At 39.0% G+C, this 19,062-nt stretch overlaps 2 protein-coding genes across 2 annotated transcripts; both read right to left on the bottom strand.

Moving 5' to 3' along the window:
- Positions 1-12,446: 12,446 nt before the first annotated feature.
- On the bottom strand, positions 12,447-16,429 carry LOC145909198 (ubiquitin carboxyl-terminal hydrolase 8-like). Its single transcript, XM_082996528.1, has one exon. It carries the CDS (start codon positions 16,388-16,390, stop codon positions 13,004-13,006), a length of 3,387 nt encoding a protein of 1,128 aa, XP_082852654.1. The 5' UTR covers positions 16,391-16,429; the 3' UTR covers positions 12,447-13,003.
- A 742-nt stretch (positions 16,430-17,171) lies between these two features.
- Positions 17,172-19,062, bottom strand: LOC145909200 (uncharacterized). Its single transcript, XM_082996531.1, has 2 exons — positions 18,820-19,062; positions 17,172-18,650 (listed from the first exon to the last, which is right to left on the bottom strand). The coding sequence occupies exons 1-2, from the start codon at positions 18,998-19,000 to the stop codon at positions 17,800-17,802; spliced, it is 1,032 nt and encodes a 343-aa protein (XP_082852657.1). The 5' UTR covers positions 19,001-19,062; the 3' UTR covers positions 17,172-17,799.

Genomic DNA, 19,062 nt, shown 5'->3' with positions numbered 1-19,062 from the left:
ACCGAGCAAGTGAAGTCATTCTACAAATATACTCTCGCAAATATTAAGACACAATGCAAGCAGCCTTTGCCCTCCTCTAATCCTGTTCTGTGTATATGTCTCTAGAATGTAATACGTTTCTGAACCTTACGTATAACCTTTTACAACCATTACGAACTGATTGGCTGTCATTCGATATAAGCCCTTCAATCTTGTCAATAAGAGAGCGACGTTAGGCCCAACAGCTACCAGACACTGGAGCTCCTTGTCATACCCCGCAGCAATTGTGTCTCACGCCTTCTACCACTACGCAAGACGTGAGCGTACAAGAGACTGTAAATCATGTTGTAAGCTAAAACTAGGGCTAATTGAACTTCCACAGTCACGTTTCAACTCCATACGCTAACCACGGACTTGTCCTATGGTGCCTCAAACCTTAGTGATTTACCATTGCATCTAAGCATTTGTATTGAGCGATTTCAAGCCTGCAATGCGAAAGGGAAATGACGCACCAGCGCAAAGCCGGAAGGCTGTGTTGATATGTGGGCATCCATACGTGGATAGTCGTCTCACACTATGTTTTAATTCTGGTGAATGCCCTAAAGTTTCGCAAATTGGACACGAAAATCGAAATATGTTAAGAATGTATTTAAAATACACAAACAGTTGTGTATTTTTTTAACATTGTGTCTAAAAACACTACGTGTGATTACTCTGTATTGCAGTATGCGTACATTTTATTGCAGAGGAAAAGAATCAACCGTATTAATTATAGTTTCTCCCACCAACTAGAAACAGATCTCATAGAGGTAAGCCACCACCTCAAGTTAAAAACCGCTTTCTTTGTGCCACAAGCGGATCTGAGCATGCCCCGTAATTACCGAATAGAATCAGATAATTTATTTCCCCATAACGCAGAATTCAATCGTTTAGAGGGGTTCGAACTCGAGTACAGATGCTAGAAACACATTGACAAAACATTTGCAACCCGTTAAGAGCTACAAAAAGTTTCATAGAATTTTGAAGTTTGGCGTGTTTTTTGTGTCCAAACACAACTAAAGAACAGTATGCAAGACAATGCACAGAATAAGGCCATCTTCGTTTTTACTACAATTGCAGTCTTTATCCATATTTTAATACCTTTTAAAACAAGTTATTTCGAACTTTGTTGAGTTGTTGAAGCAGTTGGAAAAATAAAAGAGATGCAGAACGAGTCAAATTTTGAATTAAAACATCAGAATCTGCCAGAAAAACAGGTTCAAACATTTGTCGGAAAGTGAGTACCACATGTATTAAAGCACAACATGCAACAAGGATATTTTGTGACAAAATTTTGAAAAAGCGAATTTTGATCTAAGATTGTTGCCGAACTCTTCTGCTTAATAAAAGGGATGCAGAACGAGTCAAATTTTGAATTGAAACAACAGAATCTGCCAGAAAAACAGGTTTAAACATTTGTCGGAAAGTGAGTACCACATGTATTAAAGCACAACATGCAACAAGGAAATTTTGTGTCAAAATTTTGAAAAAGCAAATTTCGATCTAAGATTGTTGCCTATCTCTTCTGCTCAATAAAAGGGATGCAGAACGAGTCAAATTTTGAATTGAAACATCAGAATCTGCCAGAAAAACAGGTTCAAACATTTGTCGGAAAGTGAGTACCACATATATTAAAGCACAACATGTAACAAGGAAATTTTATGTGAGAAATTTAAGAAGGCGAATTTCGAGCTGAAATTTTGGTGGAACTCTTCTGCTCAATAAAAGGGATGCAGAACGAGTAAAAAAACTTAACACAAACATCAGAATATGCCAAAAAAACAGGTTCAAACATTTGTCGGAAAGTTTGTACCACATGTATTGAAGCACAACATGCAACAAGGAAATTTTATGTCAGAATTTAAAAAAAGGCGAATTTCGATCTGAAATTAATGTGAAACTTCGCTGCTCAATGAAACGAATGCAAAATTTTAATGAAAACATCAGAATCTGTTACAAAAAAACAGGTTTAAACATTTGGTCGTGGGTTGCAACATACATAAAGGTTTGAATAACAAAGGGAAAAATATCTTTTTATTTTGAAATGGTTCAAAATAGCTCGAATGCACAATCCAGCGGGGAAGTCTGTGATTTTCTATACCTTTCTCTCTTTGTTTCATCTAGATTTCCCCTAGGCAAACGCGGGGCGTTAATTGTTGCGTGCTCATATCGAACTTCTGATGCTGGTTGTGCTTCATTGCCTTCGGAATTTCTCAACGGAAGGACGTGGTTTAGATCCAAGTAAGTAAACTTCGATTAAAACTTGCAAAATGATGTGAAACAAGTGCTTGGGTTGTATTTTGTTGCAAGTAATCTAACATTAATGCATCTTATGCATGTGTTTGTGCTGTTTTTTATTTAAATGTTGCTTTACGACATCGTGTGTAAACACAACAGAAGAATACGACTTCGATCACATACTACTGGGAATGACGTGGTGTTTTGCGTTGTGTTGTAATTTAGCTTGAACGTAACTGCATGGAAAAGACTTACAGTTTATCACTGCTATGGCGATGCAACGAACAAACATTGATTAAAACTACAATGTATTCCCAGCACGCCTACATGTTGGGATGACATGATGTTTTGCGTTGTGATGAAATTGAATATGAACGTCACTTGGAGAGACTAATGTTAATTTTCATTACAGATCCCAACATTGTACATTCTGCGATTCAGACTTCGTTGGTTGGGGCATGGAGACAAAACTTCACATACTATCAAGGTTATGTATAAAAAATAATGCTATGCTTCGATTACCCTTTCTTCCTGTGTGGGATGTGTAAGGTAGGCTAGTAACACAGCAACTGTTGCTGGTAAAATGCACATTATGGATGGATATTTACTATAACAGATCCTGATAAAGGAATCCATATCTGTAATATCTAACAAAGTTTGTTGTTTTCTCCAGATATGTTTTTAGTCCAGATATTTGGGAAAGTCACGTACAAAGATGTCGATACGTGTGAATGCACATGAAATATGACATTGTTTGGTTATTGCTGGAGCTTATTGTAAGCGCTTGTTTATGAGTAATAACAGCTGGATTTTCGCCAGTATTCGTAACGTTGCTGCCAAACAAAAAACTGGAAGAGTTTATATGTTAATATTGTAATTTGAAATTAGTTATCAAATAATTGGTCAGCTGAATAATTGTAGTTATCTTTCGGCGAGGGCTTGTGACATGCTGATGAAATTTTCTTTAATTTATTTTTATGTTTTGCGTCAGTTTTGTGATGTGTTGTGTTTGTTGCTTGTTTGAATTCCCCTTTCGATTACTGCTTCCAGAAAGCAAGTGCAATTCCTGCAATATGTCACTTCTTTACACCTTCTCATAAATTTTAAGTAAACAATAACAGAAAGGTTTGCGATTTTTGTTACGACAGAAATATATATAACTTTTTTGTTTAGTGCGAATGAATATAATTAAATGAACAACATATAAAGAAAGTAAAATGCTTTTGACCTTGCTGGTTGATTGTACACTGGCAGTTTTTAAAAGCCGAATGGGTATCTGTAAATGGCACATGTATTCTACCGGTTTACCAATCGAAAAAGTCCGACCCAAAGAGTGATAAAATAACATTCTAAGGTTTTTCCTTAAATTAAAGGAATAATGCAAAAGTCTTTATACGAAGGGAAAGTTAAAAAATCGATGTGTGAATGTTAGGCTTCCAATGTCATTCAGAGCTTATGAGTTAGATTTTAAAGAAAATTAAACCACCCAAATAGTTATTTATTTAAAGATAAAAGTTGTGTGATGCTACTTGACTTGATTTGAAGTGAGATTTGTGTGCAGGTAATTATGTGAAAGGTAGGTTTCCGCTCGAGGATACCGAAGGTTGTCGGTTCGATCCTTGCCTTCAACAGAATGGTCCTAGTTGTTTTCCCTTTTATTATTCAAAATGGAAAAATCGTGTGTTAATACTTGAGTTGAAGCAACCAAACACATGCAGGGTGGTTGTGAAGTTGGTATGTTTCCAGTCTCGTGTTCCAGAGGTTGTGGGTTCGGTTATCACAGAAGGATTGTCGACATTGAAAGCCATCCCGTTAAATATTTTTGAAAACGAATGATAGTTAGAAACTTATTTACGCAATCTGGATGCCTTACCCTCGTCACCAGCCGTGGTGTAGAGGTTACCGCCCCCCTCTATTGATGCTCTGCACCACAGTTCGAACCCCGGTAAAGTTAATACTTCTTTCCCGGTAACCGTTAATTCACTTCGGGTTCGGACTTATCCCACTCTAACTAAATTCTTCCCGCTGGTGTCACCTCTCCGTGCGTGTGCCTGTCACGGATGGGTAAAAGTAATTCGGTAATTATCTCTCCCACCCCCGTTAACTCACTGAAATCAGGCTAAGGATCGCGGCCAGGTAGCCCTGCGTTTAGTCAGGCTAAGAAGTCCCCGCTTCTGAGTTGGCCACCGAGATCCGAAAACACACTTTATGCTCCATCAGGGAGCGCCCCACCAGGGGGCAAGTGTCCCATCAGGGGGCATAGGCAGGTGGCCAACTCAGAAGCGGGTGCACGAGGAGATTAGTCAGCTAATGATTTTTTAAAATATGTAAAAATTTTGTGTATGTCCCCCGATTTTTTCTGAGATTTTTGTTTAGGTTGCCGTAGCTTTAAGTTACCTCGGGATGGGGATTACTCTTACTTCATGTGGACATACATTCGGATGGCCTGATTTATGATCAGATTATTACACATTTATGTTAGTGACTTTTATCAATGGTTGATTTATGATCAGGAATTTACTTCGATAGGATGGGGACTTTATCTCTAGGGTTATGCTCATGGGTTTGTGGGAAGAGAGGTGCTACGTAATTACCAGGTTGTGACTTACTTTGTTGATATAGTGATGTTGATTACCGGGAAAGACCTCCATACTAAGGAGGATCACCAGTTACAATTTACTGTGAATGGGCGAAGGTTCGAACCCGAAGTGTGTTATCGGTTACCGGTGACAGATTTAACTTTACCGGGGTTCGAACTCGGGTGCAGAGGATTAAGAACAAAGTGACATAACCTCTACACCACAACTGGTGACGAGAGTTAGAAGCCATCAAGGTGATAATGATGTTCTTGGTTGGATCGGAGGAGATCGGAGACGTCATTTATTTTCTTACTTCTCTCCCTTTATTTCATCTGGATTTCCCCCTGGGCAAACGCGAGGCGTTAATTGTTGTGTGCTCATATCAAACTTCTGATGCTGGTTGTGCTTCTTTAGCTTCGGAATTTCACAACGGAATGACGTGATTTGGAGCCAAGTAAGTAAGTGTGATTAAAACTTGCAAAATGATGTGTTCTCAGTTAGTGTTCTGTTGCAAGTAATACAAACATTAGTAGCTTTTGTGCATTTGTTTGCGCTATTTTTATATGAATGCCGCGTGTAACCATAACAGAAGAATACAACCTCGTTCGCTTCTTTCGCGCTGCAAAGAATAAACATCGATTAAAGGTGTAAGTTATGACGCACGCCTGGCTGCTGGAATGACGTGATATTTTGCGTTGTGAGGGAATTTAATATGATCGTTACTGGGAGAGACTAGTGTTTTTCCTGGTGTTATCTATATAGTGAAGGAGTGCTGTGAACTAAATACCGGGTTGTTAACGTAATGTAATTTTGTGTTACATGTTTTAATCTCGGATCATCAACACCATCTCTGATGCGGAGATAGCGCCTAACTTGTTCGGATAAACTTAAATTGTGGGTAAAGGCAGTGTCCTCTCTTGTCATTGGTTAATTATTATGATTTTATTTGTGTTGTGTTTTTTTGTCAATATTTTAGTCTTACCGCGCAGCAACTAAAATAGTCATAAAACCGCACAATAAGTGGGGTAATTTACACTAATTTTAATCACAGATCCCACTTTGTACATTCCACAATGCATGTAGATTTCATTGTTTAAAGCAGTGAGACAAAACTACTAACTTGGACGACAACTTCAGATACCAATAAAGTAATGTACTAAATGCAAGGTTCGATTACACTGACATCACCCTTTCTTCCCGTGTGGGATGTGTATGTTATGCTAGAAAAACAACAACTGTTGTTGCTGTTGTAAGACGTTGCAATACCGTAAAAGTACTTAGTGCAGTGCGCAGTATTAACAGATATTTACTAATAATTCATGATAAAATAATTCATATCTGTAATATCTGACAAAATGTACAGTTTTCCGCACCATGTTTTTAGTCCAGATATCTGGAATGGTCAAGGACAAAGATGTCGACACGTGTGAATGCACATGAAATATGACATTGTTTGGTTATTGCCGAAGGTTAATGTAAATGTTATGGGTAATAACCCAAAGTGTTTTATGAGCAATTATCAATATAGGTTTTCAGAAGTTTAGTTTAATTATATTTTGCACAGATTTCATGTTATTGGTCGCTACAAGGAACAGCACATGCCGACTATAAGCAATCAATGAACAGCGGGATTTTTAGCAGCATTCGTCACGTTGTTGCCAACAAAAAAACTAAGAGTTCATATGTTAATTTTGAAATTTTAATTTGGTATTATAAAGGTTTGTGACATGCTGATGGAAGAAATTTCGTGTTTTGCGTCAGTTTTGTGATGTGTTGTTTTTCTTGGCGTTCGCTTACTTCAAAACTACGCATTCATGTTTCACCAAATTAATTTTTCCACTTGAGTTCCACTAGTTTACAACTCAATAAATATCAAAAACTTGTGATCTGCATGGTTAGAATTGCTGTTTCTATTACTGAACATGCTAATGAAAAAGATAGCAAGCACAATTCCTGTAATATGTCACTTTCTTCTATATATACCTTCTCATTGAATTTATGCTTTATCATAAATTTTCAGTAAAGAATAACAGGAAGTTTGTGATTTTTGTTGCCACCGATTGATATCAAACTTTTTTGTTCAGTGCAAATAATTACAGGTGAATGAACAACATTCAAAGCAAGTTAAATGCCTTTGACCTTGCTGGTTGATTGTGTACAGGAAAGTTTTTAGAAACCGAATAGGTATCTGTAAATGGCACCGATTTATAAAAGTCTTTGCGTGGAACGTTTATGGTAGACATTCCAGTCAGACTTTCAGGGTGTTAAAATCAAGTTCTATTGTTTTTTTAAGGAATAATGCAAAAGTCTGAAATAGTAATTCAAGGGAAAATTGTATGATGCCATTTAACTTGATTTGAAGTGAGATGTGTGTGCAGGTAATTGTGTGGAAGGTAGGTTTCCGCTCGAGTATGCCGAAGGTTGTCGGTTCGATCCTTGCCTTCAACAAATTGGTCGTAATTGTTTTCCACTTTATCATTTAAAAAGGAAAAATCGAGTGTTAATACCTGAGTTGAAGCAAGCACACACATGCAGGTTGTTGTGATGAAGGTATGTTTCCAGTTCCGTGTTCCAGAGGTTGAGGGTTCGGTTCTCACACGAGGATTGTTGACATTGAAAGTCCTCCGGTTGATTTTTTTTAAAAACGAATGATAGTAAGAAACTTATTAACGCGATTTGGATGCCTCACCCTCGTCACCAGCCGTGGTGTAGAGGTTACCGCCCCCCTCTATTGATGCTCTGCACCACAGTTCGAACCCCGGTAAAGTTAATACTTCTTTCCCGGTAACCGTTAATTCACTTCGGGTTCGGACTTATCCCAATCTAACTAAATTCTTCCCGCTGGTGTCACCTCTCCGTGCGTGTGCCTGTCACGGATGGGTAAAAGCAATTCGGTAATTATCTCCCCCACCCCCGTTAACTCACTCAAATCAGGCTAAGGATCGCGGCCAGGTAGCCCTGCGTTTAGTCAGGCTAAGAAGTCCCCGCTTCTGAGTTGGCCACCGAGATCCGAAAACACACCTTATGCTCCATCAGGGAGCGCCCCACCAGGGGGCAAGTGTCCCATCAGGGGGCATAGGCAGGTGGCCAACTCAGAAGCGGGCGCACGAGGAGATTAGTCAGCTAATGATTTTGTAAAATATTTAAAAATTTTGTGTATGTCCCCTATTTTTTCTGGGATTTTTGTTTAGGTTGGCGTAGCTTCAGGTCAGTTCGGGATGGGGATTACTGTTATTTCATTTGGACCTACATTCGGACGGCCCTATAGTGACTTTAATGAGCGGCTGATTTACGACCAGGAATTTACTTCGATAGGATAGTGACTTTAGCTACAGGGTTATGCCCATGGGTTTGTTGGATGACGTAATTACCAGGTTGTGACTTACTTCGTTAGGATGCGAATTTAATTTTAGGCGCAGTTAGATTCTGGATTATAAGCACGAGGGTTATGCCCATGGGTTAGTTGGAACGGAGATGCTACGTAATTCACAGGTTGTGACTTGTTAAGCGGTGAATTTACTTTCTTGGCGTATTACGAAGATACAAGCTCAAGGATTGGGTTAGTTGGAAAGGAGATGCTACGTAATTACCAAGTTTAACCAGTTTGCTTCTCAGGCGCATTTAATACAGGATTACGTTCGAGGGTTATGCCCATAGAGAGGTGGTACTTAGTCCTCAGGTGTTAACTTACTTCGTTAAGATGTGATTTTACTTTCAGGCGCAATTAATTTCTGGATTACAAGCTCTAGAGTTATGCCCATGCGTTAGTTCGAAGGAAGGATGTTGAGATTAAGTTATCAGGACAGACCTCCATACTAAGGAGGATCACCAGTTACAGTTTACTGTGGTTGGGTGAAGGTTCGAACCCGAAGTGTGTTATCGGTTTCCGGGGAAAGATTTTAACTTTACCGGGGTTCGAACTCGGGTGCAGAGGATTAAGAACACAGTGACATAACCTCTACACCACAACTGGTGACGGATGTAAAGATCCAAGTAAGTGTTCATAATGTTCTCAGTCGACTGGGCCAGATTTAAATTGGAAAAAAAGGTTTTCACCTGGTTTCGAACTCAAGACCACTTGATTGACAGCTTACTCAACTAACCACTACACCACAATGTGCGATAAGAACAACGAGCTAACAAGATGTAGAATTAATTCCGAATCTACTGGGATTCTTTCATAATTTTGGAATATATATGAGAAAAGCAAATATTTGAACCCAAAATGACTCACATTTGTTTTGTTTTACTACTAAACGAAGAACTAAGGCGATTCTTCTTCTTTATAAACTTTTCAACCCATTTCCATGAAATGTTGAACACAGGCACACGTCCATGTGGTTGTGAGAGAGGCACGTTTCCATGCATGGCATTTCATGGTTGCGGGTTCGATTCTCATCTCAGGCATGATGATTAATCATCGAAATAACGAATTTTGGTTATTTATCAAGATTATCAATCAGTTTAAATTTAATGTTGTTTGAAGAGAATCCTGTGTAGGTTGGTTGATGTTTGCAAATGTGCCTTCCAGAAGTTGTAGGTTTGGTTAATACACAAGGCGTTTGAATATAGCACTTTAAATAGTTTTATGTGTGAATATTTTTAATAATGGGGGATCATAACCTATGAACACGATCTAAGAGTTTCATGAAACTTTGGGCATACAACGTACTTTTTTCTCAGATTTTAGTTGAGGTTGACATACATTCAACTACTTTAGGTTGTGGTTTCGCTTATGTTATGTGGAATAGCAATAAGGATGGACTGACATAGGGTTAGACTTTGCTATGTTGGGAAATAAGGACATATTTTATGATAGTCTGCCCTATATTACATTCAGTGTGTACTGATTTTTAATGTATTAACCTATTAATACATTATGCTCCTACCCTTTGGTGCATTGGAAGAGGCAAAACACACCACCATATTGAGGACGACCAGCTTCATTTCACTAGATAATGATCAAATATTTAGGCCCGAAGTGCGTTATCGGAGAGAGATTAATTCTATTTTACCAGACCTTCGAACACGGGTACAGATGACTGGAAGAAGGCGTTAACCTCTCCACCACAACAGGTCACGAAAGAAACTGGTTAACATGGTGTTTGTAGTACATTGGCGCGGTCGCAACAAGGAAAATCCAACAAATCTTTGCTAGGATTCAATAACGAGATAAGCGATAAAGAGGGTGCTTACAAGGGTAAAGGAGGTGATTAATGTGTTTTTTTTACATGGGAAATACAGTGTAAATATTCAATTCAAATGAGCATTTGACGATAAACTTATTAGTACAATCACCACTAACAAGGGTGTTACAATTAAAGGACAACTTTTCAGTTGCAGGATTCATTTTACACGGATGCGCATTTTTTCAGCGGAATTACAACCCGTGACGTTATGTGCGAGGGAAGCGAACCCACCGAAAAAACATCTCTACCAAAACATCGTTATAGAAGGCACGGATTTAGAATTCGGTCTAAGTGAAGAGGGCGTAAACCTTTATAGATTGGAAACATCATTGAAGCGCTGTTTGATACATGCAATAAACCAGTGTTTTCCAACCAATGGTACGCGAGCACATTTCAGTAATGTGCGGATCTAGTTCGAATTCAAAAAAATCGTGATAAATTTTAAATTTTTTATTACTTCATTCCCCACGCTACTTTGTAACACTCAACCAATTGGTTACGCTTCGGAATTGTTTTACCTACAAGTGGTACTCAACCACAAAAAGGTTGGGAATCACTGCATTAAACGGAATTATTGGAATGCTTTAAATCACTTAGCGTGGCACGATTAATTGCTAGGCCAGTGGTTGCGAACACTCGTCTTAGCGACCTAAGTCAAGTATGGAGTTTATTCTGCAAATTTTTGTTGAATGTTTCCGCTTTGTGTGTTGGTATCTCTCACTTCTGGTTCTAGTGGGAAAATTATGTTAATTTATAATAATTAACCCTACGCGCACGACGACCAAAACAACGAAATTTGATATCAAATTACAGCAAGAAAACAATTGCCAACATGCAACAGCAGCATCTCCTCCGTCTACATCAGTATATTTGAGCAGTAACCATCTACTCGTCTTTCCGCATCATGGCTTGGTAAAAATGGATTGTAACTAAACAAAAAATGGTATTATGAGCAAGGTATAGTGAACACGTCATGAACCAGGAATTTTCACGCTACGAAAATTTTACCAATTATATTTGCAGGCGAAGTGTGTGACGTCTTCTGGTTGGCTAAACCGACGAATGCTGTACACGAGACTCCACAAAGCCGACTCAAACTCAGCATGCAAATGAACATTGGCAGAATGTCTTAAAATCTAACTTAGGCTACATCCGAGCGGATTGAATTTGATTGTAACTTACTGGTTGTGTTCTTTAAGGATAATTCAGCGTCCACGTCAGCATATTTTACAGAGTTTAATAAATCTACAAGTTTTTTGTATTACAGTTACACAAATAGCAGTAAGTAATTCTTATTCCCCAAGTTTCAACCCTCCCTGCTCGACCAAGCTAAGAACAAATGGCCGATTTTGCCAACCTTGCTGGCGTTTTTTTCTTTTCCTCCGACCAATCAAATTGCCGTGCGTTTGGAGCTACAGAGGTCGGCCAATCACAAGTCTTGTGCTTCACATTGCACATCGGAATGCGCTTGAAGCTTAGTTTGTGCTAAAACGCTTAGGCAATCTGCTGGTTGGCACAGTTTGCACAGTTTTAAGGAATTTTTATGTTTCAGTATGATTACCGACACTTTGCAGAACCGTGTTGAAGTGACCAATTGTATGGTGAATTTAATCCTATCTATTTCACTTGTTTGTAATAAAAACGTTTTGCATTTTTACCGACATTTCACAACACGCCCCGTTTAAAAAGAATGTTTGGCTGTCGTTGACCACGCCCTTGTGGCGTGATTGTACGCACATTCGGATTGTAGTATAGTCACCAAAATATAACAACAATTCAACCGCATACGTAAAGGTCGCTTAACAGCTGCGACCAATAAAGACCTACTGCCCATGTTTCTCAGCGCCCTCCAATCGTCTGTTTGTTCTTTAGGTTCTTATTTATAAATGCAAATGCCCTTGGATCGCTGGTGCCAACTTTAAAAATAATTGGATTATTTCAACATGTTTTTTCTTTGCTAAATTCACGCCAGGCAGGGTCGCGAATTGACCGTCATTTTGAAAATATTTGCGCAATGGAACACTGATAACGGGTTTACTCATAATTCTGAGAATGAACAGACCGACCCATAGCGCTAAAAACATTGACATGTTTTATTCAGTTAAAACGTTTCGGCAACAACCCTCATCAATTTAAAATAGTGCGGATGGTCAATGTTTTCAGCAGTATGGGCTAGTCTGTTTATCTTCAGAATTAAACGCAGTTTCGGACTTCCCTGCATCCTCGCAACGTTTTTAGCTATGTTTTCCCATCTGATATCACCATGTGAAGTACAGAAACCTTGAAATAACCAGTTCAAACCACTACATTGACGGCAATTCAATAAAATGAAAAGTAAGTCCAACTTTATCCTTTTTTTAAATAGGTTTGCTTGATGACCATATAGAGTAGTGGGTACTACAATGAAATCAAAATACAAAAATACACAAGTTTGCATTTTTTTACAACCGGCAACTGCCAAAGGAGCATTACAATTACGATTCATAACGCATTAACTTCAAATGCTTGACGCAAAATAACATAGTCAAGTAACGTGCTGTATTCAAAGACAGTTTTTCTGGTTTTAAACAGATTATGTTGCGTTTTGACTTCAACATGTCATAGCTACTCAGACAGTTTAAACAGGACAATCGGATTGTTGACGAGCAACGACGAAGATTAATAATTGATATGCCTCCAAATAAAGCACTTCCGAAACATGCACATACGTTACAACATGAAATATGCACTAAAACTATACAAAAATTGCATCTGTTTTCGATATCAATTAAGGGAGCTTGTATTGCATTGAGGACTATGACCTAATCGGTTGTGACGATAGAATCCAAAATAACTGCTCACAACACACCGACATTAAACAGGGCATTTTAGCACAAAGAAAAAAACAATATATATGTACATACAACTTATTTCTCGGGAAATAATATTAAAATCTTCAAGAAAAAAACTTAATACAAATATACAAAAACAAAATGCATTTTATGCTGGAACGGCTCTGGGGTAACACGAATAAAACAAGATAAATGAAGTGGGCCCACTTGGTGCTGAGGATGCAAACACCTCTGTATCATCAAACTTATACCAACATTGGTTCACTGAGTTTTTGCAGGTAGCCGTGTAGTGCCCACTATCTAGTCCAGGCCCTTGGTGGTGTGAAACTGCATACAAGTCGTAAGGATTACGCTTTTTCGGACCTTTAATAAAGCGAGCTAGATCCAGGCCAGTTATGGGGTATGATATAGTGGTGTGGATCTTGTCCAACCACTGCCCTGATGAAACAAAGCGCTTGAAGTGGATTATCAAAACCGGAGGCAGCTTCCATATTTGAATTGTTCTTTTGGCATCTCTGTGAGCCTTGCAATTAGGACAAAACCACTGGTCGCTTCCACGCAAAAGCTCTACTTTTGTGAAAGAGTTTATGACATCATAAATGTTTGCCTGGTGCTGTGGTAAGGGGAGAGACAGGTACATGAAAGTGTCGAATTTTCTTGATGTCTTACCACATGCCACACACTGGAGTATTGCTCTAAACTGACCACTAAATAACTCAACAACAATCGACTCATTGCGTTGCTTATGAAATTCCCAAGCTTGTTGTGCGGCTTCAACATCACTCAGTTTGTCATTGTCTGGCTCTTCAATATATTTGCTTGCCCCTTTCCTGTTTAAATCCTCATGAAGTTCATCCAAAAGACACATGAGAAATTCTTGGGCATCCTCCTGAGTTGTTTTCAGAAACATTGGCTTGACGCTACCAATGATGTTTTTAAAATCCCTTGGCACTATAAATCGATATTGTGCATTCCAAACTGCTCGCAAAAGGACACTAAAACCTTCTGCAACCTTGCCTCCAGATCCCATTCGACTTCTGCGATTAATATCTTCACGATACCCAAACTTCAGGACATAGTGTGCCAACTGAGAGGTGTTAAACAGGCACTGCAAGGTTGAGTTCATGTAACAGGAATTGCCTAGGTTTCTGAGACCACAAAGAGCTTTAGCATCATGGCCACCGTAAACACCCTGCAGAGATCGATCCAGCGTTGCCTCGAAGTTACTTGCTTCTATTGAAAGCACATGGGGTTTTGAAACACGGTTCGGAATAGTTGGTTGTTTAGATTGGTTGGCAGATGCTTCGTCCTGCACCATTTTGGCAATGTTTGGCGATGAAGAGGACCTCTTTAAACCAAATCCACCAGCTGGAGGAGTATTGCTTCTTGTTATTTGGGGCTTGGATGGTTTGGTAACCATTTTTTGCACTGGTTTTACAGTTATATTAGGTTTAGGCTGTGACTGTATTGTAGGAGGTTGTTTTGGAGCAGGTGCCTGCGGCATTGGCTTTACAGATCGGTCAACATTTTCCACCACACTCTTTAGTGGAACAGATACTTTCTCTGGATCTATTGGTGCTGCTGCAGGTGTAGATTTATCTTGAGATGGGGTCTTTTGGCCTATGGCTGGTTCTGACCTAGACACAGTAGGCAGTATTGCTGCACTTTGAGGTTTCACATTCTGAATGTTTGAAGAAATATTACTTGGTTTTATGTCCAATGCAGATGTGGAAGGTGGTTCACTTTTTACAATAGGTTTCGATGTGGGTTCAGAATTGTTTGCAGACTTCGGCAGGCTTGGTTTGGCATCTAATTGGTTTATAGGTGTTTCTGGTTCAGGGTTTTCTGAATTGCTGCTTACCACTGTATTTTCTGTTGCTACATCATCTTTCTTTTTATCTTCCAGGGAGTTTACTGGAGTGCCATTGGTTGTTTCAGACTTCTGATTATCAGTAGCAGGTTTAGCAAGTCCCCGCATAGTAGCAGCAAGATCCTTTTCCACTTTTTTTGTCTTCCTTTCAAGTTCTTCATTTCTTCTTTTAATTTCAGCTTCTTTGGCCTTTAACTCAGCAATTTTTTTTTGTTGCTCAATTTGCTTTAGATCAGATTGCTTTGCATTTTCTACTTCTTCCATTTCAGCTATGCGCCTCTCCATTTCGCTAATAGTATCACTATGGTCCACTGGAGGGGGATGCTGAATTCGGACATTAGGTTTTTTGTGCTCTGGAGTTGCTTTTCGCTGAGGCTGAAATGTTGGACTTTGTTGATTTTCATTTTTGGGCTTCGGTTCAGTTGGAGGTTTGGGCTTCATGGATCTGTCAAACTTGGGTTGAGTCTTAGGAACAGTCGGTTTAATCATGGGTCTGTCAGATACATAACTTTCATTGGTACTCTGTACAGTGGGTTTAACAGATGCACTTGTCAATGACGGATAGAGCCCAGTGGCACTAGTTTCGCAAAAACCATTAGTCAGTGTTTCTGGTTTCCTGTCATTGCTCTTTGTTGGTGGTATTTGTGTAGAAGAAGGTTTAGGGCGCTCTGGTGATGTAGGCTTAACAGGAGGAGTTTTAACCTCTGCATCAACCTTTACTGGTTTCATAGACTGCCTCAAATCTGAGTAGTCAAAATCCAAAAGACTATTAACATTTTTAGTCTCTGCTTTAAAACTTGGCACTTTCACCTGTGGGTTTGTGCTGTACTGTGGAAAAGCATCAAGGAAATCAATATACCCACCTTCTAACACAACAGGGTTTCTTTTGAGTATTTTTATCTGGTCCCATTTATGTATACAGTCTTTTAAGCTACGCAATGGGTCACTTAACTCTTCTACACGTGACAATTTGGACGTCCAGTCAACAAGAACAATTAAATCTACAGAGTCTCTGGAATTCCACACATCAAAGTGTTCCTTATCAATTCCTTTTTCAACCTTTGATGGTGTACACCCCGGTTTAATGACATCGGAAGGTACGTTGATGCAGTAATCGTGTCTTATATGGGAAGCTTTGAAGTCATTTGCCGAGCGAAGGTCCATGACCATCACATTCTTCCTTTTTTTATACAAAATGTCATACAGCTCCTGCGAAGTTAGCTTTTCTTTTGGAAATACAAAATCTTCTTGAAGTTGGAAACCATTAGATATAGAAGACGAATGGTTTTGTGGTTCTTCTGGTTTCTTTGCCTTAATTTCTTTTTCACTTTTTATCGTGTATCGTAATTCCAAATTCTTGGCCAATTTTTCAGCATGATTCAGACCTTCATTTATCTTTTTATTCCCAATTAAAGAATTATAATATTTTGGATCCTTTTTGTACTCTGGTAACTTGCGTACCTTTTTAATAATATCCAAGTATTTCATGAACAATACATATGCACGCTCCTCATCCGAGACCTTCAATGCTTCTTCACCAGCATCAAATGCCTTGTCAGCAAACGATATGTGAGTTCTAATGCTTCTACCACCATCTTTGTACACAGACTTTGCATTCAAGTCTTTTAATGATGAAGCAATGTACAATGGTTTCGGCTCAGACATTTTTTCAACCCGTACTATCCTCACATGTTGTACAACTGTATAACTGGAAAATACAAATTTTTCGTGTTATGATGTTTAATATTTTTGGGTCAGCCAACGATTGTAATTTTACAGCAAACTGTCAAGGTTACTCGTTAACTCTGTGCGTTTTGCAAGGTAGCAATGTCACGTCTGACCACACAAATCGGCCAAATCAGAACATTAAAGGATTAAAATACTTGGTAACGTCTACGAGTTTGTTATAAACGCATATTTTATTCGTGATCTGTAAACAAATGTCAAACAAACCAAGTCAGCTGACGATGAAGAAGTAAACAAAATTTATACATCCAATGAGTGGAACTTTTGTTCCTAAAATGTACTATCGGATACAACCTTACCTTGTCTTTATTAAATTTTGTGAACTTACGTAATCAAACTAACAAGTTTCCCTGTATCTATATTTTTTCCAAATAATAAAGGCCAATGGCAGATGTTGGATTGCTGCACGCCCAAACAGAGAAATCGAGACAATGATAAAATAAAGACGGCTTTCGGCAGAAATTAAGGTGTCCCAAATGAGCTTCCATTACTTTTACTATTTTAATAAACCAGTTATTGCTCCGGCATTTTCCCGGATAAAAGCCCAAACTACTACAGCATAACCGATTTTATATTATTCTTATATACGAAACATATACCACCCTTTGTACAGTCACCTTACAAACGATTAAGCTTGATACTGATCTAAATCCGGTGCTAGAAAATTGACAATTTCGTTTTTAACAAGAGGGAATCAACGTTTATTTATACATTGTAGAAATACCCAACAAAATATGTACACATCGCCGAAATACGCAATTAGAAATGAAAAGAGTTTATTGTTTCAATGCCTTTGCACATACTTGTTAGTTTTGTGGAAAAAACAGGTCACAACAATATCTACAATTACCAGAAAAAGGACAAACATATTAAAAGCATAAGAGTTTGTTACATGACAAGACGCTTTCTTCGGTTTTAAAAAGAGAAGCGTTTGTCGAAAGTGACTCAGTCAAAGTTTCAAGCGAAGAGGAAGTGGTGACTCGGGAATTGTTCCTTTAGCATGATTGATTGTGGTTGACCACGGTTAGTCATAACAGACCACAAATCAACCCATACAATTGCAGGGCATTAGTATCGCTCACGAGGTTAAGGTATGGGAAGTCACATTCACGCTGCAAGACCAAAGCTGCTACATACATTATAAATTAAAGAATTCATTTTTTTGATTGCCTTAATTCGACAAAGTAAACCATGCACAGTTTAAAAATCAGCAGCAAATGTGGTATTTTGAAACAATTTTACCGCAACCGTTCACCCTGTGTAGCCAAGTAAACAATACTGGCCTTTAAAATATTCTTTTTTGTGTGTCTTAAAAAAATACAATGCGTTCATTGCACAACGGTTGTGACTGATGATCCTCTCCCCCTTTTGAAAGTGGTCAGAGAATGCCGCGACTGAATTGAACTTCTGCTTAGCCGCCTCACGGTATGGTAACCCGAGCAACAAGGGAAGGGGAACAGCTTTTCTCTATGGTCAGCAAAGGAACAGATCACGCAAGTCATATTGACCAGCAGGTTGATGCTGAAGACGACGTGATTGAGATAGACGGATGGGTTCTTGTACATGGTCGCGAAAATGGATGTAATAGCGTCTGATATAATGCACACGATAGTCATGGCAACGGAGCGCTTGATAAGCGGGATCGCCGACTGTGTATTAAAGCCTTGACTGAGCATCTTGTTGCGGTGCAGGTAGAGGGGATAAATGAGAGAAGAAAGCATAATGAGCTGGCAGATAATCGTTGTCGCTCCTAAAATGACCCATTTCATACGGTCGGCCTTAGTTGGAATTGAAGGTGAACAACCGTACACCTGAGTGGCGTACGCTGGGCCTGAAAGGAACGTGGCATAGTTTGCCACGGTTATGAGCAACAGGAACACAATGGCGAAGATGTTGGCGGCGCGCGCAAACACGCTCGTGCTATTTTTGGAGAACTTGTCCCAGTAAAAAGCTGTAAAAACCCGAAACCACAGCGTGAGATAAACACAGACAAGACACACCCCATAGCTTATCTGCTTTATACGGTGATAAATCGGACAGAAACCAGGAGGAGGTGGCAGCGAAACCAAAAGAAGTTCAGCGACAATGTAAACCAATCCGAACCAGCATGCAACCACCAGCACTGTGTTGACAACCTTGGCACCCGTGTTTGCTTTTTTTCTTGATGCCATGCTGGACTCTAGTAAAAATATATAGATTTTATTCGGGTACAGATTTGACACAAAAAGGTGGTGGTAATCACTTTTGCATTTTTTAACACTCGTTTAGATGTTCTCTCATAACTTTGTTCAAAATGCCCATTAACAACACACACATGCTTACAAAACTACTTAAATTTAATGACTTACGTCCAGGGCATGCGAATATTTTGTGGGTATAGTTGTAATACGTCATCGCAATCGTGACGTACGAAAGCCATGGAACCGCCAGGAACGTGAAAACGAGTGAAACATATCGCTCCCGATATCCCATAGTCGCGTTTGTATGTGAAGTCTCGTTCAAACCCTCAAATGCTGTGGTGTGCTCCATGGACGTGAGTGAATCAATTCCTAAAACTATTTTATCAAAATTTAAAAACAAGTGAAGACGAA

This window comes from Ascidia mentula, chromosome 7, assembly GCF_947561715.1.
Source record: "Ascidia mentula chromosome 7, kaAscMent1.1, whole genome shotgun sequence".
Classification (NCBI taxonomy): Eukaryota; Metazoa; Chordata; class Ascidiacea; order Phlebobranchia; family Ascidiidae; genus Ascidia; species Ascidia mentula.
This window is presented reverse-complemented; position numbering and strand designations above follow the sequence as displayed.